Below are 27590 nucleotides of genomic sequence, written 5' to 3'. Positions count from 1 at the left end.
AGTTAAGTTGTGCGATTCCCCTGCAATGACATAAAGACAATTTGGGATTATTTATCATTTTTAAAAATAGACACTATTTTGGATGAATTCATAATTGCATGGTGTTGTCGGGTAGTTGTTCTTGTTAAGTATAGGCAGGTCCTTTGGAGAGACGTGCCTTTTCATCCCCATACCCTTTAGTGGTCTATAAATATATGATAAAAATCAAAACAAAACACAAATTCATATTCCTACAAATTTTAATACCAAAACCTATACATGAGCATTTGATGTATTATTCTTTATTTGTAAAGAAATGAGTTTTTGAACTAAGCCCATGGAATGTGGATTATTAAATACATTTATATGTGATTCTGGAGTCAAACTGGATTGAATGGATCATCTCTAAGGAGTCTCTCTAGTGCAATTTAATTTCTGGCATGACCAATAAGAAATTTTTATTTTTATTTTTTTGCATGAAGCTTTAGTGTTAAAATATTATATAGTTTCATCCTTTATAATTATTATTTTAATTTTATAAATAATTTATATGATAGATAAGTGGACAAGATAAATTATAGCATTTCAAAATCGAACATCATTGATATCGTGAAATATTTTGTTGTTTCCGAGTCTATGTCTAGTTTGTCTTCGAATAGGAGTTAAAATACATTGTAGACTATTTTAAAATTGCATCCAGATGTTTGATCTGTTGCATCTTGATTACTAAATTGTTTAAACTTATAATATCGACTCTATCGCCCTTCAACACTAGTATTCGTATTTTCCATAATTTGTAATCCATACGCTCGCAATTATTTCATATCTTTCCTTTAAAGACTTAATAGATTCATTTGTTACACTAATCTATACTGATTCCTATTTTAAAAACATTCATATATTCGTTTATTATTCTTAGTTCATAATTTGCAAGTTTTTAAAGTTTTTTGTAATCCTTGTTGTTTGGAAAACTTTTACTACATTCATATTCTAACCAATCTGCTATAAGCATCTTGTGCTTAAGTGTTTTGTTCAGGGTTAGGTACACCCACCTTGGTTCTGCAGCACCAAAAGTGCACAAGATTTGGATTGCATCGATCAATCCCATCAAGTTGGCCATAACTAGTTGGCTATCCTAGCATCAAGTTGGCAAGGCTCGTAGGATTCCAATCTATGGTTTTGGGATCCAACAGGCTCGTCCACATGAAAGTTTAGCACAACAGTTTCTTGTCCAAAAAAGGGATTTGAAAAGAATTCAAAAGAATGAACTCCATTCACTTGAATAGGCTCTTTTGGTAAAGGTGATTGTTTAGAATTTTGAATGACAAATTTTGGAGAAGGGATCTTATGTTCTTGAGCAGCTTCATGCAATGGAGGAGTCGAGCTTTGCCTAAAACTACCAAATTTACACCAAGGAACCTCTTGTTCTTTAGATGCTTGCATTTGAGTAAGCTTAAAGCCCTATTTCCTCCGCTACTACAGCTAACCCTCAAATTGTCCCTTTTGTGTCTCACTCTCATATTCCTCTTGGAGATACGCCTAGTATGCCATCTCCACTTGATGTATGTCAAGCTCCTTCTTCTTTGCAATCTCATCCATTTACCCTTTGAGGTCCCAAAATTGCTTGTCCACATTTTATAACATAGCCTACATCTTCAATTCCATGGCTTTGAGCTTATCATTTGAACATGTAGGGGCTAGAGAGTAGATGTGGAAGGATGGCAAATATATTGGACATGCTAGCCATTTGGTGTCGCAAATGAATTTGGGCCATAGAAAGGTTGTAATCGAGAATGATATTGATAATAAGAGGGTTGAGGTGAAGCATTTTCAAGATATGGAGGAGCATAACACACGTTTCTATGAAACAGGTCCCTGATTAACACTTCATTAAAGCTACAAATTCATTGAAATTTTGGAAACAAAAAATATTAGAGTCAATTTTTTTTATAACAGCACTAGAAATGAAACCAATAGATTTGCACAGAGTCGCCATAGTGTATCATGAAATGCCTCCAAAGGCAGATGACACTAAGAATAACACAAAAATCCTCATTGAATGAAGCTTAAATTGTTTGATCAACAAACTTGAATTTGTGTCCCACTAGGAGTTCAAAAAACCATTATTACCAAATTTAGTACCTAGGCTTGGACGTAGTAGTTAGTAACCCAAGTAACCTTTTGAAATATTGAAACACACTCCCAATTGTAGGACTTGACTAGTGAAATTGAGTGTCCAATAAAATTTGGCTTCCTTTAGAATCGGGGTGGAAAAAACTAATGCTTTGAGGGGAAAAGGGAGAAGGAAATGCGATTGTCAATGCTATCTTTTAAAGAGTAGACATAACTTTGAACGAGCTATATGAGTTCCAATCGCTACTTTGGTTAAGTCATAAAAAGATAGAAGAAATTAGAAGAAATATGATCTTTGCTACATGTAGATCTCAAAAGTAATAGGAAGTCCAAGAATGAATGTCCATGCCTCTGTAAGATAGAGATTAGAATTCTTCCCTTGATGTTGCAAAGAAAACATTTGCAAGTCACCTGTGATAATGAAGGAACCACCTAGAAAGAAAAAAAAATAGAATTGTAGATGGAAATTAGAGTCCATTGAAATCTTTAAACTTATATCCATCATTGAATTCAATGAGAACATATGGGTCATTTAGGATTAAGAAACATCAATGCTCTATTTCACATATTATTGATAATCACCTTGATGAAATTAGTGTGCTTCTTGGTGCCATAGATTACTATGATCTTGACAATCAGAAAGGGCTCCCCAAATGATCAAACTCCCCCAGTGAATGTACCAATTGGCTTTCCAAAACAATTCATATCAAAGAATCCTTCTATTCTATTGACATTTTGTATTGTTTAGCCTTCAAAAATATCATTAGAATAAACTCCATTGATGGAACCCATCGACATAGCACCCACCACAAGGCCTTACAATTTTATCCCTTCCAATAGCATATATCAAAGAATCCTTCTGTTCTGTTGACATTTTGTATTGTTTGGCCTTCAAAAATATCATCACAATAAACTCCATCAATGGAACCCATCGACATAGCAACCATCACAAGGCCTTACAATTTTATCCCTTCTAATAACATAAGTTTCACTGATGAGAACCTCATCAATGGAACTTATCCCTTTCTCTCCCAATGCAAATCCATTATCAACTTGAGAGTCAAGCCTATCGGTGAGAAATTCATTGATGCAACTGTCAACATAAGTCGCACTTTCACAATGCTAGAATTTATCACTTTTGATTGTCAATAGAACACACAAACGGCAAGACTCTTATCTATAAAACTTCAACACCAAAGCCTAAAGGGAGCTTCATTGATGGCTAGAATACCCTCGACCATACAATCAATACCCCATTCATGGGACCTCTATTGATGGCTCAAAAGATGATTGTTTTAGCACGACTCAAAGATGTCTTCCTAAAATGCTTTGCAGAAATGTTTCTCATCACAAGACATGTAGGAAAGAGTTATGCCAATGAGCCTCATCAGAGTAACAAGGCTCATCAAAAGACATGAATTTGTCCCTGCCAACAAAATAAGCTATGTCGATGGGTACTATCAATAAGACCCTTACCTACTATGTCAATATCTAGTCCTGAAGCCTAATGAACATTTTACTTGGGAATTTGATTAAAACCTAGAAAAGTCTCTTTGAAACCAAGCCTAGTTCATATTAAAGTACTACATTCCCATTTCTATGTAGGCTTGTAGCATGGGACTATTACACCGAAATGCTTGTTGTGAAGCATTCTAGCTGATTAACTCTACATATCTCTTCAATTGAGAACCTACATTAGAAAGGTTTTTTGAGAATTTTAATTTGAGCTAAAAAAGTTAACATGTTGGAAAACTATGCAGACACAAGCCTCCTAAGTAAAAAAGATAGATAGCTTGGCATCCATAGGGTATGGAGTCAAAACTAATAAACAAAGAACTTAACTTCCTATAACTAGCCAAAAATCAAAACTTTCCATTTTTATGTAGTAATGTGCTTGTGCACTTTGTGACAAGAAAAAAGCAATTACTCTACAATGAATAAGGATTTGAAAATAAAGGAAATTAAACAAAGCAATTAACTAGCTTGTTGAAGTAGTTGCCTCTCCTAACATGTTGATTTTTTTTTCATGCATCTAGGCACTTAGATAGGAAAGCAATCATAACAACCATGTTGCTACCTATTGGAATGTTCTTCCAATGTTGAAAACCAAGAAGCTATCTAGTACTAGGACATTGTCTTTATGGGAAAGATAGATATGCACATTCTTGTGATGATCCCATCATGTTAAAAAACAAGCATGACCAGGAGCAAAGTGTTGGTCTCTAAAAGTGCTAGGTGCCTTATGGGGCATCCCCTTGATTACAACGTCAAAAATATCAACCTTTACCTTGTTATTGTGCTCTACAAAGTCAATATCTTGTTGGTTTGGAAGTGGCTCCTTTTTATGAAGATACGATCGCCTATTCTTCATATGGTTCATGAGCCATTTCCCTAGAAGCTACTAGTATGTTGTCAAGCCTTGAGAAAAAATCTATTACAATATATTACAATATTGGAAAAAGCATCTTCCATCTCATACGCTAGATCTAGATTCTCTTCTTTTCTTGCTCATGCATGTCTTCTTGTTGGAGTTGATGATTTGTCTCTTCTTTTTCCTACAATAGGTCTTATTTTTTCCTCCACTCCATAACTAAGGGCTTGGTGTCTATGATTTGTTCCTCAAAGTGAGTGACCTCTTCTTTTTGTCCTCCTCTAACTTATAACTAAATATCAAAAAACTAAAAGAAGGTCCTCTAATAAGAGAATTTATTGAAGCTTCTTCCTTATTAACCTCCTGAGACATTACAACAATGGGAGGCTCTTTCACATGAAAGTTTAACACACTAATTTCTTGTCCATAAAAGAGATTTGGAAAGAAATCAAAAGAATGAAGTTTGCACCCTTTAAAAGGCTCTTGTGGTGGAGAGGGTTATCCTAAATTTGGAATGAAAAATGTGGGAGAAAGGGTCTTATGCTCTTGAGAATTTTCCTACAATGCCAATATATAATCCCGAAGCCAGATGAACACTTTAGTTCAGAATTTGTTTAAAACCTAGACATGTCTCATTGAAACCAAGCTTGGTTCATGTTGAAGTACTACATTCTTATTTCTATCTAGCATGGAAATGTTACACCGAAATGCTTGTTGTGAAGCATTCAAACTGATTAACTCTACATATTTCCTTAAATGGGAATCTACATTGAAGAGGTGATTTGAGAATCTAAATTTGAGCTAAAAAGCTTAGCATATTGGAAAACTATGAATGCCTCCTAAGAGAAAAAGACCAATAGCTTGGTATCCATAGGGTATGGAGTCAAAACTAATAAGCATTGAACTGAACTTAACTTCCTTTAACTAAACAAACATCAAAACTTGCCACTTTTATGGAGTAATGTGATAGTGCACTTCTTGACAAGAAAAAACACCTACTCGACTATGTGTATGGATTTAAAATGAAAGGAAATTAAACAATGCCATTAACTAGCTTGTTTAAATAGTTGCCTCTCTTAACATGCTGATTGTTTAGTTCGTGCATCTGGGCAACTGGATAGGAAAGCAATCACAACAACCATGTTGCTACCTACTAGAATGTTCTTCCAATGCTGAAAACCAAGAAGCTATCGAGTAATGGCCCAAAGGCTGACCCGTTTTGGCAAGACCCGGAGATGTCTTGCTGAAACTCTTCGGAGTAACAAGGCTCACCAGAGGACATGAGTTCCTCCCTGCCAATAGTATAAGCTATGCTGATGGGTTCCATCAGCAAGACCCTCACATTCTATGTCTATATCCGATTCTAAAGCCTAATAAACACTCTATTTGGCATTTCAGAGAAATGCTAGACTAGTTTTGCCAAAAACAAGCCTATTTCATTGTAGCATGTGGAATGTTACACCAAAATGCTTGTTGTGAAGCATTCTAACTGATTAATTCTACATATCTACTAAACTGGGGCCCTGCATTGAAAAAATGATGTTTATCTGTAATGATGAGCTGAAAAGGTCAACAATAGGCAACCAGTAGTTTATCCCAAAAACCAAAATCAAAGCAAACCACTAAAAACTTGGGACCAAAGTTTTCATACATGGATTCTCACCTGTTGTATGCCTGTAGTTCATTGTAGCATGTGGAATGTTACACCAAAATGCTTGTTGTGAAGCATTCTAACTGATTAACTCTACATATCTACTAAACTGGGACCCTGCATTGAAAAAATGATGTTTGGATCTAATGATGAGCTGAAAAGGTCAACAATAGGCAACCAGTAGTTTATCCCAAAAACCAAAATCAAAGAAAACCACTAAAAACTTGGGACTGAAGTTGTCATAGATGGATTCTCACTTGTTCTATGCCTGTAGTTGAAAACTATTCATGTACAGTACCATTCTAGGGTATTTATGGGAGTTCCATTTCCTATGTGCTGCAAGCACGATTAAAAAAGTCATGACATAATGAAGAATAGATTCAATTTTTATAAATTTAAAGAATGAATTTTTTACGTGTTGATAATTGTATACATAAAATTTAACTAATCACAAAGAAAATATCCCGTAGAGTCAGATTTAGAGACAGATGAAGATTGAACTTAAATGCCTGAGAATCAAAAGGCAGCCATACCTTTAAATGTCAAAAGACTCAAACCCTGATGAAATTTGAAGGGGCAAAGCAGGCGCAACCTTACGATAGTGTTATCATCATTCTAAATGGGAGACTTGCCCATGCAATTGCTAATTGTGCTTTCAGAGAATTCTCTTAAAAAAATGATTCAACTTTCTCCAAATCTTTGAAAAGATCTTTCTCTGGATTGCCGTGGCTCTTCGAATACAGTTGCTGGTGAGACATTTTAAATCTTTGTTTCCACTGCTTTCTTGATAACTGCAGCTAGTGTTTTTCATCTAAATGTATTTGTGTGTAATAACAAGAAATTTATTTGTCAAATTGGTTGAATAGTCAATAAAATGGAATAAACAAATTACTCAATGGGGTATAAGATATAGTCTTAGTCCGGTGCACCTCATAAGCTCTTCTAATGGCAGACCATCATCGGACATTGAGCTGCTACTATTTTTTAATTACTGGGAAGCAAATCATATCACGCAACCAACCTATTGGTTCTCAAAACTGCAGATTGGAATCCTATGAGCCTTCCCTACTCGATGTTGGGATATATAACCGGTTAAGGCCAACTTAACGGGATTGATCGATGCGATCCAAATCTCTTGCACTTCTAGCTCTACAAAACCAAAGTAGGTGTATTTGATCCTAGACAAAACACTTAGATCCAAGACACTTATAGCAGATTGATTAGAATGCAAATGTATTGAAAGTTTTCTTAATGGAAAGAATTATAGAAAATAAATAAATAAATAAAAATTATGAATTAATAAATAAATATGATAATGTTTTAAATAATGAATGAACACAACAAATGAATATGTTAATTCCTCAATGGAAAGAAATGAAAAAGTTGCCAACATATGGATTATGAATCAAGAGTAATATAAAGACCGATGCTTAATTAAATGGGCAAACCAAGTCAATATTTTAAGTTGAAACATACAACTTTATAAAATTCAATGTGTTTAAATTCTAAACAATTTCAACAATTCAGATGCAATGGATCAATTATATGAACGCAATTTTAAACTAGTCTAGGATGCACTTTAACTCCTGTGATGTGGAGACAAACTGGACATAAATACAAAAACAATAAAATATTTCACAATATTTACATTTATCAAGTTTAAAATGCAATAATGACCCAGTTCACTTGTCCGAACATTAAAACATTTATATAATTTTTTTTTAAAAATTATAAAGGACACAAACTCTAATTTAAAATAAATAATTATGGTAGAAATAAAATCACAATAAAGACACTCCTTACAGATCATCCATCTATTATGTTTCAATTCCATAATCGCATATAAATTTGCTGGTAATTCAAAATCTAGAAGCTTTATTCAATCACTCACTCCTTTACCAATGAAAAATATAATATATCATAAGTGCATCATAGTATATAAAAATCAGGAAGTGTACATCTCTATTGTAAGATTTTACGTCTTATATTTAAAGTGGATGGAGAGGTATGTCCTCAACCATCGCACCCCTTTTAAACAAATTACTGAAAACTTAATTTAATCTTGATTTAATATGATGGGTGATTTTATAACCTCAGGTATAATTTTCCTAGGCGGTGGCCTAAATGGTTTGAATAATTTACACCATATGCGAGAATCGTCTGCTCCATATCCGTGAGGGCTCCTCCTTCCAACATGTAATTCCAAACGCTTAAAATATCTGCTGGGAACACCAACGCCGCAAACTCTAGATGATCCACGTGAGGCGCTCAGGTTTAGTATGCATTCAAACATTGACGTGAAGCTTTCCATGTCTGATCTTTGCTTTAAACACGTCTTCATTCGATCCATATCTCAGTCGAGCCTGTACTGTCCTCAAACTCCAGCCAAGACTATAGTCTGAGAAGATGAAATTTCTACAATGGAATGCATAGAGACTTGGACACTTGGATCTCTCCGTTAATGACTTGGCTTAAAACCTTCCGCACTTGTTTCCTGTGAGTGATCTTTGGTGATTTCACGATTCATTAGATGTGATCCCACCTTTTCTCGTGCTCTTTCTGTTTGATTCCCGTTGAAATTTCTTAACTCCTTGTCTCCAACTTGCAAACATTACCAGTGACTCTTTTGTATATGCTCAAAGATCTGCAACAAAACATAAAAGAGCAGTAAGCATTGTTAAAAACAAATGAATTTCCTTGCGATATTCGGACGATTCCAGATTTTGCAATAATAATTGATTGTTTCTGAATAATTCAAAATTTCTGACTCTTCTTGTAACATGACAGGTGATACCGAAGGTCCAAGGTCTGTATCTTCCAGTGGCACCCGCACACTTAAAAACTCTTCCACAATTGGTACTGTGAGTGGGATATGTAATATTATCTCCATCGTGGCACCAATGGTGATCAATTAACTCCATTTGGATTTATTTTGAATGTCTCTTTCTTGACTAATATCTTTTACATGCTGCATATAATTACTGTCTGTGCATCATCGATTTATTCCTACCTCACACCTTGCACTTGGAATCAACATTCGTGTTGCATCTCAAAGGTCCTGAACTTTTGTCTAGGTGTATGATCCTCATGGTGCCTAACAGAAATAACACAATGTATTCTTCAGATTACCCAAAGTGTCAACAATGGCAAAGGTGCTACGGCTGAGTTGATTCGGTGAAAATGGAGGATTTTGAAAACATAATTCTCTGGATCTTCATTGGATTCTTCTCAAAAGAAGTTCCATTTAATTCTTCTAAGATTGTAGGTATGTTCCCTCCAGACTGTTGTGCAGCATGATTGCTCTTAATTCTAGATGACTGAAAATCTTAAGTGGAAGCAGCAGAATACAAGGGAATTCTCCTTCTTATGTCAGAACAATTCACAACAGCATGAATTGCAAATACCAAATCTTCAATAAGAAAAAACATCGACTCCCTGTTATCATCCTGACATCAACCCCTGCAGCAAAATCCTTTTCAATATTTTCAGATGGCTGTTCCAGCAGATGTATCCATTATGGTGTTCTTTGTTTTGGAGTGCCCCGTGCAACCATTTATATACAAAAAAGCATTGATGGCAGACTGCTTCACATAAAAGTCCCATGCTTGAACTTGTTTAGAGCTTCAATTCTTTTTGGTTGACTCATTTGATTCCGCCTTTTCTCACTCTTCATAATTAAAAAAAATAGAAACTAAAATTGAGGCTCCATTACAACCAATAGTCAATCTCAAAAAACCAAAATCAAAGCAAGCTACTAAAAAGTTGGAAGCAAAGTTGTCAATCATGGAATCTAACCTGTTGGCCACCTGTAGGTGGAATCTATTTGTGTCCGCTACAATTCTGGGGTGTTTATGGGAGTCCGGTTACCTATGTGCTGCAATCACAATAAAAAGGTCATGGAATAAAAAAATAGAACAAATTCAGTATTTATAAATTCAAAGACTTTAGTAGATGTGCTACAGTAGTTCACCATAGGTTAATGAGCCTGCTCAGGAGAACTTTTGACATATTGGGTATACTTAAGAGGTTGAACTCTGTTTTGAGCCCTTTGTAAACCACTAAGCTTGTTAGCTGGGCCCTTCAATCTGTCTTGAGAAGATCTGGGAGGCTATGTTTTATTTATGTTCACAAAGTTAGAACTAGCATCCAAGAATGGATATTTTTTTCTCTCCTTGTCTTCTTCCTTTGTTCTCGCTCTGTATTTTGCACATTGTTTGCTTCATTTTCACCATGTCCTGCCACAGTTTCCTCCTTAACTTCTTTAAAAGTGCAATTACTGCAGATGGAACTAAGCTGTTTCAGCGCACATTTTATAAGATGCTTGGTTGGATCTTCAACTATTACCTTTGCAATTGTCATTCCCCTTGTTTCAAATTGTTACAGAAGCCATTCTCTGAATGTTTTTCTCTTTTTCAATGTGATGCTCAGTAGTCATTGTTTTTACTTTGAAATCTAAATTTCTGTAGAATGATCACTCCATGGTAATGAAGACATGTTCATGGTGGGTTACTTTTTAAATTTTCTCATAAGTTTAGCTTGCACGATTTTTTTCTCCTGATTTAGGCCTTTTAAAAATGCAACAATTTCAGTTTCTACTGGAGCAATTGTGACACCAATAATGATTCTATTAACATTTCCTTCTAGTTAATGCTTTTATTTGAGGTGATGTGATGGTATTTTTGACTCAAGTTTATTACCCGTGAATTACATTTTGCAGAGTAAAGATGACATTTCCTGTAGAGAAGCCTTACATATTTCAAAGCGACAGAAAAAACAACAAAACTATCATAACCTGCAACCAATGCTAATGCCACTGGTGATACACATTTCTGTTGAACAATGACACTAATAGCTTCTGATTTTGTAGCCAGATTGTCAGAGTATAGGTACAATGGATTGGACATTGAATTGAATAAAAGTTGTTGCTGCATGATGGATCATTGATTGCAATGTTTCAGGATAGAAACCATGTAGTGAAAGGAATTTATGACCTCTGCCCACCACCTGATCATGGGCCTTGGGAATAATTTACAACAAATTTATGCGAACATAAAATAAAAAATTTGCAGAATCCACACGGTCCTGATATTCAAGCCATTGCAGTTAGAATTTCTGGGGACAAGTCTGTTGGTGTTTGAAAATGTTACCCATTTCCAATTACCCTGATGAGAACAAAATGCATCTAGGGGCAGCTAACTTCCATTATCAACACATTCGTTCAGACACCAAGCCAACTATAAGGCTATACTCTTTCTGCACTTCAGGCTCTGCAAAACTTAGGTGGGTGAACCTATAGATTCCTTATATGGTACCAATTGTCAAAGCATACACTGAATCTATTATGAAGCAGATAAAACCCTTATTTCTCCTAATAACTCATGAAATAACATAAATCTACAGTAGCTAAATGCAGATCTAAGAACCTCATAAGCTGAGTGAGGGCATTCTATTATAGCTCTTCAACATGAAAGGGGAAAAGAGTTTGATTTTTGATGTTGATTTCAACAACCCTCCGATATGCAACAGTGAGAAAGTAATGACCCTGTAGCTGATCAGTGCCTAGTCCATTGGGCAAATTCATGGATCACAAACATACATACTAATATCTGAGACATATGTGTATCTTCAAATATAGATCTATCTATTTAACTTGTAAATAGACATCTATGTTCAGTTTAAAATCTCGTTCTTACCTGATATCCTCCTCAATAAATCTGCAACCCTGTTGATTTCTATGAAGCATTTACACAATTCTTTGAACTATCGGCAACAATGAAACAACATACAGTCTTAGGGGACTGCAACTACGACCTAAACTCTTTGTTCAGATATCGTAAAACATTGAAATTCAATGAGAATGGAGACAAGATTCAACTGAAACTTAATCATCTGCTGCTCTTTGCATTATTTCCTTGAAAATATACAATCATATGCATGAAATGAAAGACATGAAAACAACCTAACAGATCTGAACTATCTGTATTTATCTTCCTACTGCTGTTCATACAAGAAGAATATTGCTGAAGAAAAATGGTGTCACAGTCATGGAAACATGTCAAAATACTGGAACCAATGGTCTGACAGTGCAAAAACTGGAATCCCTAATGGTATCACAGCAATGAACTTTTTCTTCCTAGAAACTGGAACCCACTGGTTTCTCAGTAACAAAAACAGGAACCCATATAATAGAGAAAGAAAAGAAAGATATAGGAGAAGAGTTGATTCCTGGATCTGATCTGTAACTGACAAGTGTCCACTTGGAAAACCTTCTCAACAGGTTAAAACAATCTTCTTAATCTTTTCCCTCAACTTTGCATATCAAATCTTCAATCATCTAGCTTTTACCAGCATTAAAATATCTGAAAACACATGATTGAAAAAAAAACCGATTTGATTCTTCATCTTTACCCATGGTCAAAACTGAAAATCAGTTAAAATTTTGCTTGTAAAAGCCAAGAAAACCATCTAAAATCAATTTTCTTCAGACCCAGACTTCAGAAAACCTTTATATCTACTTTATATCTGATCCTAAGGCTTCACACTGAATTCTGATCATTCCAGTGTCAATGCCTCTGAAAATTGAAAATCTGCTTATACACTGAACCAGTGAATTGCTGTGCAAAATCAGAGCCCATATCTGGAAAGTTCATTTCTTCCCGGTTCCAACAGTATACTGCATTGCACATTTCTAATAAAAAATGCCCCTGATATGGCAATTTGAAAAACAGGCTTCCAAGACTGAATTAGAACACTTAAAATGAAAAATTTCAAAAGTATATAGTTTAGACTATATAAAAATTCGAAATATTTTAAATTTTTCACTTTATACTTGGTCCTCTCTAAATTTTCATTTTATATTCACTTTTTTCTGAAGACGCCATGTGTCAAATCCTGATTAGCCATGACCCTTTTTGAAATATTCGTAATTAATTAATTAATTCATTCATTTTCCATGTATTAATCCCATACTCCACCTTTACGCTCTTATGGGGAATATATCACTTTTTAATCAATATTTCCATATCTCGTAGCCCCGGAGACTCTTCAACTTTCTTTTACGACCATACGCTTTCCACTCTCGTAAGAGCGAAACCCTCTGAAAATTGCCTCTCATTCTCACGCTGAACACTGCCCTTTACGTCTTTACATTCATATGGGACTAATATTTTATTGATATTTTTTGAATCTCGTAGCATCGCAAGCATTTGCAATTTAATTCACGTCCATACGCTGATGGATGCCCTTTACGTTCTTACGGGCTTGAACGTAGCACCGAAGAGCTTGAAAATTTGATTTACGCTCATACGGTGGGGCTCATGAGCATATCATCGGGAAGCCTTACTTCTCAACCTTCGATCTCAACCTTCGATCATATGCTTAAGCGTAAGATCGTAATACTTCTATGCTAAGCCTTCCGCTCATACGCTGAAACTCGTAGCACCGAAGAGGTTTCAAATTCACTTTCCAGGCAAACGGGGGCCTGCCACGTCTCTCCTATTTAAACCACTTATATCCTTCGATAAAATATTTTCAATCATCGACCATGAGTGGACCCTACCATCTAAGCTGCGGCTTCCAAAGCCTTCTCTCTTCAAGACACCAGTCATATTGCCCGCTCTACCTTTTAAAAACATATAATGTCTATCCCATGAGCAATATGGGATTAAAGGATTAGGCGCCATCACTCGTGTGTCTATTTGCCTGCGGCCTTTTATATACGTGACGCTGGAGCTGGGTGTCTTCTTTTATGTTTTGCTACTACTCCGCTTGGTGGGAGCTTCTTCTATTTTTTACTTGCATTTTTTATTGACTATCCATGATTTTGCTATGCATGGGACAGCAGTCCTCCAGCGGCTTCATCTTCCAGTCCAGCGTGGGAAACTTCTCTTTAACTAGCGTGAGCTTGCATCTGAATTGCGTGAGACTTATTTGTAAGTTGCTATGTTTGACTGCATGGGTGGTGTCCTTTACCAGCATCTCTCTTTTTTCAAACATGCCTCCCTGCATGAGACAGGTTCCTTTGACTAGCTGCGGCTTTAAATTGGCGTGGGGCTGCTTCCTTAACGCTTCATTGGGCGTGAATGTTGGTTTTCCTATTATGTGCGAGCTGCTATTATCTTTTTGGTTGCCGTCTACTAGTTTTCTTTACTGTGGGTTGCTCCCTCCAAAACGTGAGACACCAATCTGTTCTCTCTCTATCTTGCAAAAAATCCCACTGATCATTCCAACTTGATTGAAAACAAACTTGAGCACCGAATCACCATTAAAACTTATTTTAAATCACTTCCGCACCACTGTGAAATTTGTGTCAGGAGGCCTACCAGTTGGCCTTAAAAACTGATTCAATCAAGTAACCAAGCCACAAGAATCGGTATGAGTGTTCAATCCTACACGCTCTACCATACTACAAATTTTCAGCCCATGATGAATTCTCAGTCAAGAGATTTTAATTGCCGAACATCCATACTTCAATTAACTTGCAGGCAAACAATGTTAAAATACATAAACTGGGCTCGGGTTCGGCATTGTAAAATTGGGTTATTGATCACTTGGGATTCTGAAAACTAGGATATAAGTTCTTTGCCATGAAGAGAATATAATTCCATGTTTTGGGCTCATGACGAATCACAGGGCACATTTGGCGAATTTTCGAAAACAAGCACTTGGAAATTTTGACTAAGAAATGTGTCAAAAAGTAATTTTTGGCAAATGTACAAACATGTGAAAGTATGCAGATGGATTCATCATGACTTAAGAACTGGCATACTTCAAGAATTTTTAGGACACAACATGATGGTACAATCCATTCAGGCTAATCAATCACAAGGTCAAAGTTATAATGTGCTGAACAGGGGTACGGATCGATCTGGATACCTTAGTCATAACAAAACAATATAAACTAGGTTTTTAACCATGTTAGCAGACTGATCAAATGGATTCGTTATGATCTCAAAGTTTGAACATGTGAATTATTTGACCCCTAGAACACAATGCAAAAAGAATTTCTTCATTTGGGTCAACTAGGTCAAAGATATGATTGGTCGAACAGGGCTTCCCAGAATTGTGAACAACTAGTCAAATGCACAAAATAGTAAATTACCAACTTTGAGGGGTTCGAAACCTATTGAAACGGATTCGAAATGATTTGAAAATTGAAACATAGGTTCTCTGTTATGGACACTAAACACTCCCAAAGTGGTGGGTCATGACACATTCCTGGATAAAAGATATTCAAAGACAAACTGAGCCTCCTGTTGCTATTTGACACTTGGGCAGAATTGCAATTTTGACACTAGCTCAAAATGGGACTTCACTGAATAGTTTGAGATGTCAAAATGACACTATGGATCACATGCATATGTCAAATGAAAGGTGTTAAGCCACTCAAACACCATCTAGGCCTCAAGCTACCAACTGACCACATGCATAAAAGGCACTTTAAGACATGATTTTCCAAAATTTTCAAAATGTGACTAAAAATGAAGCATGCAATTTTCAATCCCAACAGTGGCTCTGTCTGGGGATGCATGCCCCTTGCGGGCATGGCAAGGATTCAGCCCTCTCGGAGAAGTAGACCACACACCTGAACAGCAAAACTCTCTCGAACAGCTTTATTGAAAGCAGAGAAACAATTACTCCTACCATGTACAAGCGATGGCCCCGGGCCACCAAAAAGTTTCAGAACTCCTTACCTCTGTCATACACTTGATTTTCATTTACATTCTTCTGAGGTAAATAGAAATCCTCATTTCCATTTGTTTCACCCAGCACATCAACATTTGCAATTAGCTCATTAGGCAAAACAAAACTTTCATCATCTTCATAGTGCATATAAAAATCAGACATACTTTCTTCATCTTGCTCACTATGAAAATATGAATTAGCGGGATCATAGCAACTAACAACAAACAAAAACTGATCATCACTGACTGAACCATGGATTCCTTCAATAGGAAACAAAAAGGCTTCGTATTCTACTTGATTCAACAAGTTACATGGATCAATTTGTAACTCACCTTGTGCCTCCGAGTGTGAAGAGTATGTAGAAACTGATTTCTGCCTACTTGCAACCATGTTACTCATCAAGTCAGATTTATCATTTGCTGAAACCTCTTCACATTCTTCAAACAACTGATTAGTCACCAAAATTGAAAACTCATTCTGAAAGTGTTGATCTAGACTATGTTGACCACTACCATCTTCTTCATCCAGCTGAAAGTCAGAATACACCTTGAACTTATCTTCACAAGACTTATCAGCATATAAAGAAAAGCCATAATCCGATTGACAATATTCACTGTTTTCCTCTTCACCACGTGAAATATCAAAACTTATTGTAGCATAACCAGCATGGAAAGAATCTGAAACAGCATTAAACTTCCCTTCACTAACATAATCAACATTCAACAAATGATCATGTGCAAAGACATTTGAGGTACTATCATCTACACCTCCAAAATTTGATAAGGATTGTTCAGATTCTAGATCTTTTTCTACATCAAACTTTGGGGAATTGATTTGATTGAATGAGAAAGTATTATGAGAGAAAATATGAAGATCCTTAAAAATACTTACGTGCTTTTTAAACTCACGAGCCAACAATTCTGAGATTTCACTGGAGCTCAAGAAGACTGCCTCACAAATCTTCTCCTGGTTGTGGTTATCATTTGGATAACATGAAGAACTTACAACAGCAAGATCCTTAGTGTAACAATATGGAAAATCAACATTATTACAACATTCTTTCTTATCGTGGCAATCACTAGATCTACTGTTGTTACAACTTTCTTCAACTTCATATGTACTGTAAAAAAATTTATCTTCTCTTTTATATCCATCTTTTTCATACTGATTGCTATTACCTGATTCATTAACATTTGAATCCACCTCTTCACATTCGGAAGACAGATTATCTTGCTCTACGGACTCATTGTATTCATTACTATCTTGGCTTTCAACACACTCATTATCATTAGAAGACATGTCATGAAATCTATAATCACCACTTTCCATCTCCTCAATGAATTTTTCAATTCGCAAAATTATTTGTAACCTTATAGGTGCTGGCCAATCGACTGAATCGGGTACTAGAACATCAAGGAAAACACTAGGTAGGGAAGATTCCTCAGGTCTACAATGAAAGGGCATCTTACTGATTACTGACTTAAGCCTCAAATAACATTGTTCAACACTTAGACCTTGAGTACTTCCTACTTGAATTCTTATAAGATTGATAATCCTTTTGTAAACCATTGTATTCAACATAGCAATGTTATTATTCACAGTTTCTAGACTCTCAGAATTTGTCAAACTAATCTCAGATCTGAGATTTGACTCCATTATAGAACAAAATTTCTACCTCTTCTTTCTAGTGCTGAAAATCACTGAATAGAGGCAACTTTTTTAAACACTTGACTTCCATGAAAAGCAAACATGAAAACCAAAATACCTTCAGTGCTGATGCTGAACTTCGATCTGCTGATTTGGCACAGGTGCAAGACTGAAAAACCTTTACACCACTGGTCAAAACTTTGTAGAGCCGCCACCTCTTTGCAAGAGGAATATAACAATCACTGCTGTGATCTATTTTTATATTTCAATTCTTTATAACAGCAGATTGCAACCAGCACTTAAAAACTTATCAAGAATTTGAAACTCCTTTTCAAGAAACTACCAAAAGCTTCAGATCTGCCCATACAACTGAAAGTCCTTCAAAATTTTGCAATGAAATCAACTAGGAACAAACTGGTACAGAGATTTGAGAGTCGCCACTCACACTTGGTGAGAAATAAAACATAATTTGTCACTTGACAAATCTGAACCAGACCTTCAATGTAGGAGAAACTTGCAGATCACTGACATCCTGAAAAGAATTTACACTTTATAAACGAATTCTTGACTCTGAAACTTTCTCATCAGTATTGGCAAACTGGACTGATTGAAGATAGACCTATGACAGTCATAGAACACAATTTTCATCCAATTTTACAACCTACTGCTGATCATGAATAAAGCTTAACTGGGGAACATAAAAATTCAGCAAGGAAAAGGGAACACATCTTGCTATTTATATGCTATATCCAATCTGTTTCATGGCAGAGATTTTGGTTCTTTCTGAATGCAACCCGCCAGCACAGTCGCCATTTTGTTGGTGTTTGAAAATGTTACCCATTTCCAATTACCTTGATGAGAACAAAATGCATCTAGGGGCAGCTAACTTCCATTATCAACACATCCGTTCAGACACCAGGCCAACTATAAGGCTATACTCCTTCTGCACTTCAAGCTCTGCAAAACTTAAGCGGGTGAACCTATAGATTCCTTATATGGTACCAGTTGTCAAAGCATACACTGCATCTATTATGAAGCAGATAAAACCCTTATTTCTCCTAATAACTCATGAAATAACATAAATCTACAGTAGCTAAATGCAAATCTAAGAACCTCATAAGCTGAGTGAGGGCATTCTATTATAGCTCTTCAACATGAAAGGGGAAAAGCGTTTGATTTTTTATGTTGATTTCAACAACCCTCAGATATGCAACAGTGAGAAAGTAATGACCCTGTAGTTGATCAGTGCCTAGTCCATTAGGCAAATTCATGGATAACAAACATACATACGAATATCTGAGACATGTGTATCTTCAGATATAGATCTATCTATTTAACTTGTAAATAGACATCTATGTTCAGTTTAAAATCTCGTTCTTACCTGATATCCTCCTCAATAAATCTGCATCCCTGTTGATTTCTATAAAGCATTTACACAATTCTTTGAACTATCAGCAACAATGAAACAACATACAGTCTTAGGGGACTACAACTACGACCTAAACTCTTTGTTCAGAGATCGTAAAACATTGAAATTCAATGAGAATGGAGACAAGATTCAACTGAAACTTAATCATCTGCTGCTCTTTGCATTATTTCCTTGAAAATATACAATCATATGCATGAAATGAAAGACATGAAAACAACCTAACAGATCTGAACTATCTGTATTTATCTTCCTACTGCTGTTCATACAAGAAGAATATTGCTGAAGAAAAATGGTGTCACAGTCATGGAAACATGTCAAAATACTGGAACCAATGGTCTGACAGTGCAAAAACTAGAATCCCTAATGGTATCACAGCAATGAACTTTTTCTTCCCAGAAACTGGAACCCACTGGTTTCTCAATAACAAAAACTAGAACCCGTACAATAGAGAAAGGAAAGAAAGATATAGGAGAAGAGTTGATTCCTGGATCTGATCTGTAACTGACAAGTGTCCACTTGGAAAACCTTCTTAACAAGTTAAAACAATCTTCTTAATCTTTTCCCTCAACTTTCCATATCAAATCTTCAATCATCTAGCTTTTACCAGCATTAAAATATCTAAAAACACATGATTGAACAAAAAACCAATTTGATTCTTCATCTTTACCCATGGTCAAAACTGAAAATCAGTTAAAATTTTGCTTATAAAAGCCAAGAAAACCATCTAAAATCAATTTTCTTCAGACCTAGACTTCAGAAAACCTTTATATCTACTTTATATCTGATCCTAAGGCTTCACACTGAATTTTGATCATTCCAGTGTCAATGCCTCTGAAAATTGAAAATCTGCTTATCCACTGAACCAGTGAATTGCTGTGCAAAATCTGACCCCATATCTGGAAAATTCATTTCTTCTCGGTTCCAACGGTATACTGCATTGCACATTTCTGATAAAAAATGCCCTTGATATGGCAATTTGAAAAACAGGCTTCCAAGATTGCATTAGAACACTTAAAATGAAAAATTTCAAAAGTATATAGTTTAGACTATATAAAAATTCGAAATGTTTTAAATTTTTCACTTTATACTTGGTCCTCTCTAAATTTTCATTTTATATTCACTTTTTTTCTAAAGACGCCATGTGTCAGATCCTGATTAGCCATGACCCTTTTTGAAATATTCGTAATTAATTAATTCATTCATTCATTCTCCATGTATTAATCCCATACTCCACCTTTACGCTCTTATGGGGAATATATCACTTTTTAATCAATATTTCCATATCCCGTAGCCCCGGAGACTCTTCAACTTTCTTTTACGACCATACGCTTTCCACTCTCGTAAGAGCGAAACCCTCTGAAAATTGCCTCTCGTTCTCACGCTGAACACTACCCTTTACGTCTTTACATTCATATGGGACTAATATTTTATTGATATTTTTTGAATCTCATAGCATCGCAAGCATTTGCAATTTAATTCACGTCCATACACTGATGGATGCCCTTTACGTTCTTACGGGCTTGAACGTAGCACCGAAGAGCTTGAAAATTTGATTTACGCTCATACGGTGGGGCTCATGAGCGTATCATCAGGAAGCCTTACTTCTCAACCTTCGATCTCAACCTTAGATCATATGCTTAAGCGTAAGATTGTAATACTTCTATGCTAAGCCTTCCGCTCATACGCTGAAACTCGTAGCACCGAAGAGGTTTCAAATTCACTTTCCAGGCAAACGGGGGCCTGCCACGTCTCTCTTATTTAAACCACTTATATCCTTCGATAAAATATATTCAATCACCGACCATGAGTGGACCCCATCATCTGAGCTGCGGCTTCCAAAGCCTTCTCTCTTCAAGACACCAGTCATATTGCCCGCTCTACCTTTTAAAAACATATAATGTATATCCCATGAGCAATATGGGATTAAAAGATTAGGCGCCATCACTCATGTGTCTATTTGCCTGCGGCCTTTTATTTGCGTGACGCTGGAGCTAGGTGTCTTCTTTTATGTTTCGCTACTACTCCGCTTGGTGGGAGCTTCTTCTATTTTTTACTTGCATTTTTTATTGACTATCCATGATTTTGCTATGTGTGGGACAGCAATCCTCCAGCGGCTTCATCTTCCAGTCCAGCGTGGGAAACTTCTCTTTAACTGGCATGAGCTTGCATCTGAATTGCGTGAGACTTCTTTGTAAGTTGCTATGTTTGACTGCATGGGCGGTGTACTTTACCAGCATCTCTCTTTTTTCAAACATGCCTCCCTGCATGAGACAGGTTCCTTTGACTAGCTGCGGCTTTAAATTGGCGTGGGGCTGCTTCCTTAACGCTTCATTGGGCGTGAATGTTGGTTTTCCTATTTTGTGCGAGCTGCTATTATCTTTTTGGTTGCCGTCTACTATTTTTCTTTACTGTGGGTTGCTCCCTCCAAAACGTGAGACACCAATCTGTTCTCTCTCTCTCTTGCAAAACATCCCACTGATCATTCCAACTTGATTGAAAACAAACTTGAGCACCGAATCACCATTAAAACTTATTTTAAATCACTTCCGCACCACTGTGAAATTTGTGTCAGGAGGCCTACCAGCTGGCCTTAAAAACTGATTCAATCAAGTAACCAAGCCACGAGAATCGGCATGAGTGTTCAATCCTACACGCTCTACCATACTGCAAATTTTCAGCCCATGACGAATTCCCAGTCAAGAGATTTTAATTGCCGAACATCCATACTTCAATTAACCTGCAGGCAAACAATGTTAAAAAACATAAACTGGGCTCGGGTTCGGCATTATAAAATTGGGTTATTGATCACTTGGGATTCTGAAAACTAAGATATAAGTTCTTTGCCATGAAGAGAATATAATTCCATGTTTTGGGCTCATGACGAATCACAGGGCACATTTGGCGAATTTTCGAAAACAAGCACTTGAAAATTTTGACTGAGAAATGTGTCAAAAAGTAATTTTTGGCAAATGTACAGACATGTGAAAGTATACAGATGGATTCGTCATGACTTAAGAACTAGCATACTTCAAGGATTTTTAGGACACAACATGATGGTACAATCCATTTAGGCTAATCAATCACAAGGTCAAAGTTATAACGCGCCGAACAGGGGTACGGATCGATCTGGATACCTTAGTCATAACAAAACAATGTAAGCTAGGTTTTTAACCATGTTAGCAGACTAATCAAATGGATTCGTTATGATCTCAAAGTTTGAACATGTGAAGTATCTGACCCCTAGAACACAATGCAAAAAGAATTTCTTCATTTGGGTCAACTAAGTCAAAGATATGATTGGTCAAACAGGGCTTCCCAGAATTGTGAACAACTAGTCAAATGCACAAAATAGTAAATTACCAACTTTGAGGGGTTCAAAACCTATTGAAACGGATTCAAAATGATTTGAAAATTGAAAGATAGGTTCTCTGTTATGGACACTAAACACTCCCAAAGTGGTGGGTCATGACACATTCCTGGATAAAAGATATTCTGAGCCTCCTGTTGCTATTTGACACCTAGGCAGAATTGCAAATTTTGACACTAGCTCAAAATGGGACTTCAATGAATAGTTCGAGATGTCAGAATGACACCATGGATCACATGCATATGTCAAATGAAAGGTGTTAAGCCACTCAAACACCATCTAGGCCTCAAGCTACCAACTGACCTCATATGCATAAAAGGCACTTTAAGACATGATTTTCCAAAATTTTCAAAATGTGACTAAAAATGAAGCATGCAATTTTCAGTCCCAACAAAGTCTACATTTACAATTTCAGATTTCTATACTTTCAGGGCACTGTGCCCGACTACAGTGGAAGGCATTCTTTCAAAAACTGTTCCACCGAAGGTGCTCAGATTTTGTACGCGGTGATGAGCAATCTAACTATGAGAAAAACAAAATTAAACCAAACACAATACCCATCAGGAAAAAATTCAGTCTCCCAACAGTAAAATTTGTTTTGGTCCCTGATTGTAATGCAATTCATTTTGCAGAAACGTCATCTCCTTAAAAAATCTCTGCTCATCATAGCCATTACAGCGCAGGGAAAGACCTCTGTAGCAAAACAAACAGGATACGACAATATGTGTTTATTAATTGTAAGGTGACAGGAGCCGGCTTTAATGTTCCTGTGCAGGGCATGGGAAACTTACTCCAGGGTTAAATTTACCTTTACCTAAATGGATAATATTATCTTCGACCCTCAAGTATGGGATGACTGGAACGATACCATTAGACTAAAGCGCTTTAACTGAACGCATAAAGAAATTCATTTTATATCCAACAAGAAACCCTTTTCAAGTTTCTAAATTCTTCATTCTTGATTATTAAAGATTGCATCAGTCTTGATTTGTTTTCTTGTGCGGGGCTGTAAATTTTCCTAAGCATAAATATGTTCTGGACCAAGTTCAAACAGCTCAGCGAGTGTCCCATGATCATTTGAGCTGAATGATAAATACTCTTTCATTACTTAAGAGGACAGAAATAGAGTTGTTAACATAACTTTTGTTTGTCTGCTTCAAAACAAAGTGGACATCTTGGTTTGTGAGTCCCCACGTCATGACATACTGTGGAAGGGAAAGTGAATACCTAACCAAAGTTTCAAAGGAATTTAGGAGGCGTAAATTAGGAGAGTCAAAACAGGGCAAGCTCAAATTATGACAAAAAAAAACATAATGTTTCCATGAACATGTCTCCATTGCCATCAAAATAAAACACTTTCAATAAAAAGTGAACACTACTGGAGCATCGCATCGCAAAAGGAAAAAATGGAGAATTGAATTATTGGCGCTAATCTCTTTGTCCATAAACACTGTGTTTGTTCACTACGCTCCATGCGCAGAAGACAATCTGTCAGCTCGGCTCATGACCTCATTCTCAATTCAACACAACGCAAACTTTTTTATGAAGAGGTTATGAAAAGTGATCTAAACTTTCTCTAGTGCTACAACTTTGTAAATACCTGTTTACAAAAGATTAGGTTAACAGTGCACGAAGGCAAAATTTGAAGCCGGATGCCTTGCTGCATTTCCCTGCAACCGCAGACGCCACCATGGATTAAATCTTAAGGGTCCGTTTGGTTGCTGGAATATAAATTAAGCATTGGCATGCGGAATGCTGGCTTTGGGATTCTGGAACTTGAAATCCAGATTATGATTAGGGAATCCAATTTGGGACTGTTTGGTTGACCAAGAATTCATTGTGAGAATACATGTTTCCTCCGTTTGGTTGCACATTGTGGAATTGGAATACTAGCCAAAATAACATGCAAAATATTATCATCCAGCTGTAGCATTATCATCATGCAAAAAAATTCAATACTTATTTGGTTTGTTGAAGTCCAAACATTTTTAACAAGTATAAAAAGATTAAGTCATGTTGAAAGTAAACATTATCATAACGGATGAGGACAAGATTGTACTAATGGATACTAAAACTTTTATGACTCTTGCTCTATAAAAAAAATACCATTGATTATAATTCACATTATTACTGATATAAAATATTATTATTGTTCAAGTCTCGTTGAATGAATCCGAATCACAAGAATTGATGAAATAAGAGTCAGAAACATCCCATTATATATATATATATATATATATATATATTTGTAGAGATCCAATAAAAAATTTGATCATCACAACATTCAAACTCGCAGGTGCAAAGTCTAAATTTTTATATTAAATTTTTACGAAATCTTACTTGGAAACACTTTTACGCCAGAAAAAAAATCAATAGAGTAGATTGTTTTTGTCCTACATACAATTCATTTAACTGAGAAACAATGTATGTGAAAAAGTTATTTCACCAAACTTTTTTGCAGTAACTACTGAGGCAGATCAGGCGGAAAAAGCCTGATAAATTGCTCAATAGTGGCAAATATATGAGCAAGTAATAGCAGAAAATTTTCCCCCCATTTAAAAAAAATAAATTTCAAAAATTAGTGCAAAAAAAAGTGCCCCCAAATGGGCATCCAGAAGTCAAACCCAATCAAATTTTATTTTAGTTGAAATCCTCATTTTCAAAAAATGAGATTTAAAATGGGAATTAAAACGGGAATTCCAAATAACAAGTATTTGAAGGAATTTGGAATCCTCGTTTTGGGGGTCAAATGGAGATACCGGATTCCACTTTTTTCCAATTCCAATTCCGATTGTGCGGACCCAAACAGTGGATTAGAATTTTTTTAGAATTCCGAATGCCAATTCCGTTCTAATTCCAGCTACCAAACGGGCCCTAAGTAACCTAAGGCCCGTTCCGGAAACAAGACTGACGTTTATAGTTCGAATCCCGCCGATGATCCGCTAGCTTTTGGCTATGCAAAGAAACTTGCCTCTGAGCGCAACGAATCATTCCGGATGGAGCGATTCTTTTATCTATTTTCAATCAGATAAAATATTTGGGTGTTTTTCTATCATTTTCATTCTAAAATCATTTTAATCTATAATTTTATTTTATTCTTTATCACGGCCGAAACCTAGATTAATTAGTATTATTTGTTAGAATTAATTATTATTATTATATGTTAAGCAAAGGTCGATTCGAAACTCTCAAGAATCTACTTTCGCTTAATATATAATAATAATTAATTCTAACAAATAATAATAATTAATCTGAACTTTGGTTGTTTACCAATAAAAAAAATGTTGAAAAAAGAAAAATGAAAGAGTATCATAAGCTTTGTTTAAAATTACTTTAAAAAAAAAAATTGCTTCTGGCTAAGTATTCTTTGCTATCTTCATTTGTAAACCTTTTTTTTTTTTTCCTTTTTACTTTATTATATGACAAATTGGATTATATGTAATATTATTTAATTTTAAATAAATTATTACAATTATAATATCAATATGTTATAATTATTCAATTATTTAAAAAAATACAATAATGTTTATATATTAATATTTACAAAGCAATAACAAATAGGATTTAAACATTGTTCCCAAGAATTATTTCAGATGAACAAATTGGGTTTGTACTAGGTAGATCAATCCTTGATGGAATATTCATCATACTGGAAACTATACATTCAACAGTTAAAAATAAAGAAGCATGTATGTTTATTAAGTTAGATATGCAAAAAGTTCATGATGTAGTAGACTGGAGGTTTTTATGTAAATGCCAAGAAAAGTTTGGATTCTCCAGACAATGGATAAATGTAATATTTAACTGATATGTACTCCAAAAATCTCTTTGCTTACAAAATGTACTCCTAAGGAATTCTTCACAGTTCCAAAAGGTATCTGACAGCGACCCCTTTTCACCTTTTCTTTTCATAATAAGGGCAGAAGCATTTGGTAGAGCAATTCAAAAGGCACAAGGTGAAGTCTTAATTAAAGGCATTACTCGAAGAAAGAATGTACCTAACACTACGCATCAATAGTTCGTCGATGATACCATTCTTCCTAGAATTAGTACCAAGGAAGAAACCATAGCTTTTAAACAAATTATATTGGATTATTCAGCAACATCAAGACAAAAGGTAAATGCAAAAAAATTAAAAAAATTCTTTTTAAACACCCCAAGGAACATGGAGGAATATATATGTAGTCAAATGGGATACAAAAAGAGTAACTTTCCATGTAAATACTTAGGGACATACTTAGAAAAAGGAGTTAGGAACAAAAAAGGATGGGACAACATCTTAGAAATAATAATAAAATAGACAGAGTCATGGAAAGGAAAATGGTTGACTAAAGCAGAGAGAGTAACAAAAATTAAATTTGTTCTGTCAGCTATTCCCACTTACCCTCTGTCTTGTCTTCCTCTACTAGCTTTTATTAATAAAAAGACGAAAGGGAAAATTAGAAAAAAAAAAATTGGAGTGGAATAGAAGAGAAAAAGAAATAAGCACTAATAAAATGGGATAAGATATGTCGACCAAAGAATCAAGGAGGTTTGGGCATAAAAAATCTTAGCTAGCAAAATGAGGTACTAGAAGCAAAACTATTATGGTGTTTGTAAAAAGAAAAAGATAAGAAATGAGCAAATATACTCTATAACAAATATCTAAATCTACTAGACCTGTCCTCTCTTTTAGAATTAGAAATCCACCAAGTGGGTTAGAAAAATGGAATTTAATGATGAAGTGCAGGCCCCTGGTTAGCAAATATCTAACTTGGAATTTAGATAAAGGAGATGAGGCATTATTTTGGAAAGATTCATGGGATGGTCATCCTTTGATCATTAACTCTGGAATATCCAGAAACAACATTAACGACTTAATTAATCTATGGGGACCCAAGGTTTCAAATGTTAAAACCTTGGTAAGGATTGATGAGACTGAGACTTGGGCATGGAAATCTTTGGATAATGTAAATATACTGATTATAGATAAAACTATCTTTGAAAATATCCTCAAGGGAAGGTCAGTGATTCACAATAATCGAGAAGATAAAATCATATGGGGAGAATCTAAAGATGGAACAAACAAAGTTAATCTAGGATACAATATTATAATTAACTCACAAATGTGGGATGATATTGCCATCCCCTTGGATTTATGTTGGGATTTGACTTGCCTACCTAAGATAAGTATCCTTCTCTAGGTTGCAATCCAAAATAGGATTCTTACAATTGATAGATTTACTAAAATGGGATTTGAAGGACCATCTAGATGCAGTCTATGCAAAAATGACTCTAAAAATATGGAGCATATTTTATTTAAGTGCCCCTTTTCTCAAGAATGTTGGTA

The 27590-nt window shown here is 35.5% G+C and overlaps 1 protein-coding gene and 1 long non-coding RNA gene across 2 annotated transcripts in view; both read right to left on the bottom strand.

The window, feature by feature from the left end:
- Positions 1–23968, bottom strand: part of LOC149546820 (uncharacterized) — a 31345-nt gene extending 7377 nt beyond the window's left edge. The window contains exon 1 of the long non-coding RNA XR_016353781.1: positions 23862–23968. This is a non-coding gene — a long non-coding RNA (uncharacterized LOC149546820). The remainder of the gene's footprint in view (positions 1–23861) is intronic.
- LOC149546821 (uncharacterized) lies at positions 7990–17199 on the bottom strand. The gene is made up of 3 exons (XM_089791377.1): positions 10105–17199; positions 9930–10008; positions 7990–8778 (listed from the first exon to the last, which is right to left on the bottom strand). The coding sequence occupies exon 1, from the start codon at positions 17145–17147 to the stop codon at positions 15813–15815; it is 1335 nt and encodes a 444-aa protein (XP_089647503.1). The 5' UTR covers positions 17148–17199; the 3' UTR covers positions 7990–8778; positions 9930–10008; positions 10105–15812.
- Positions 23969–27590: the final 3622 nt, after the last annotated feature.

This window comes from Cupressus sempervirens, chromosome 7 (genome assembly GCF_028749045.1).
Source record: "Cupressus sempervirens isolate cs-2001-9-10 chromosome 7, ASM2874904v1, whole genome shotgun sequence".
Lineage (NCBI taxonomy): Eukaryota > Viridiplantae > Streptophyta > Pinopsida > Cupressales > Cupressaceae > Cupressus > Cupressus sempervirens.
Note: the sequence above shows the minus strand (reverse complement) of the source record. Positions and strands in the feature narration are given on the sequence as shown.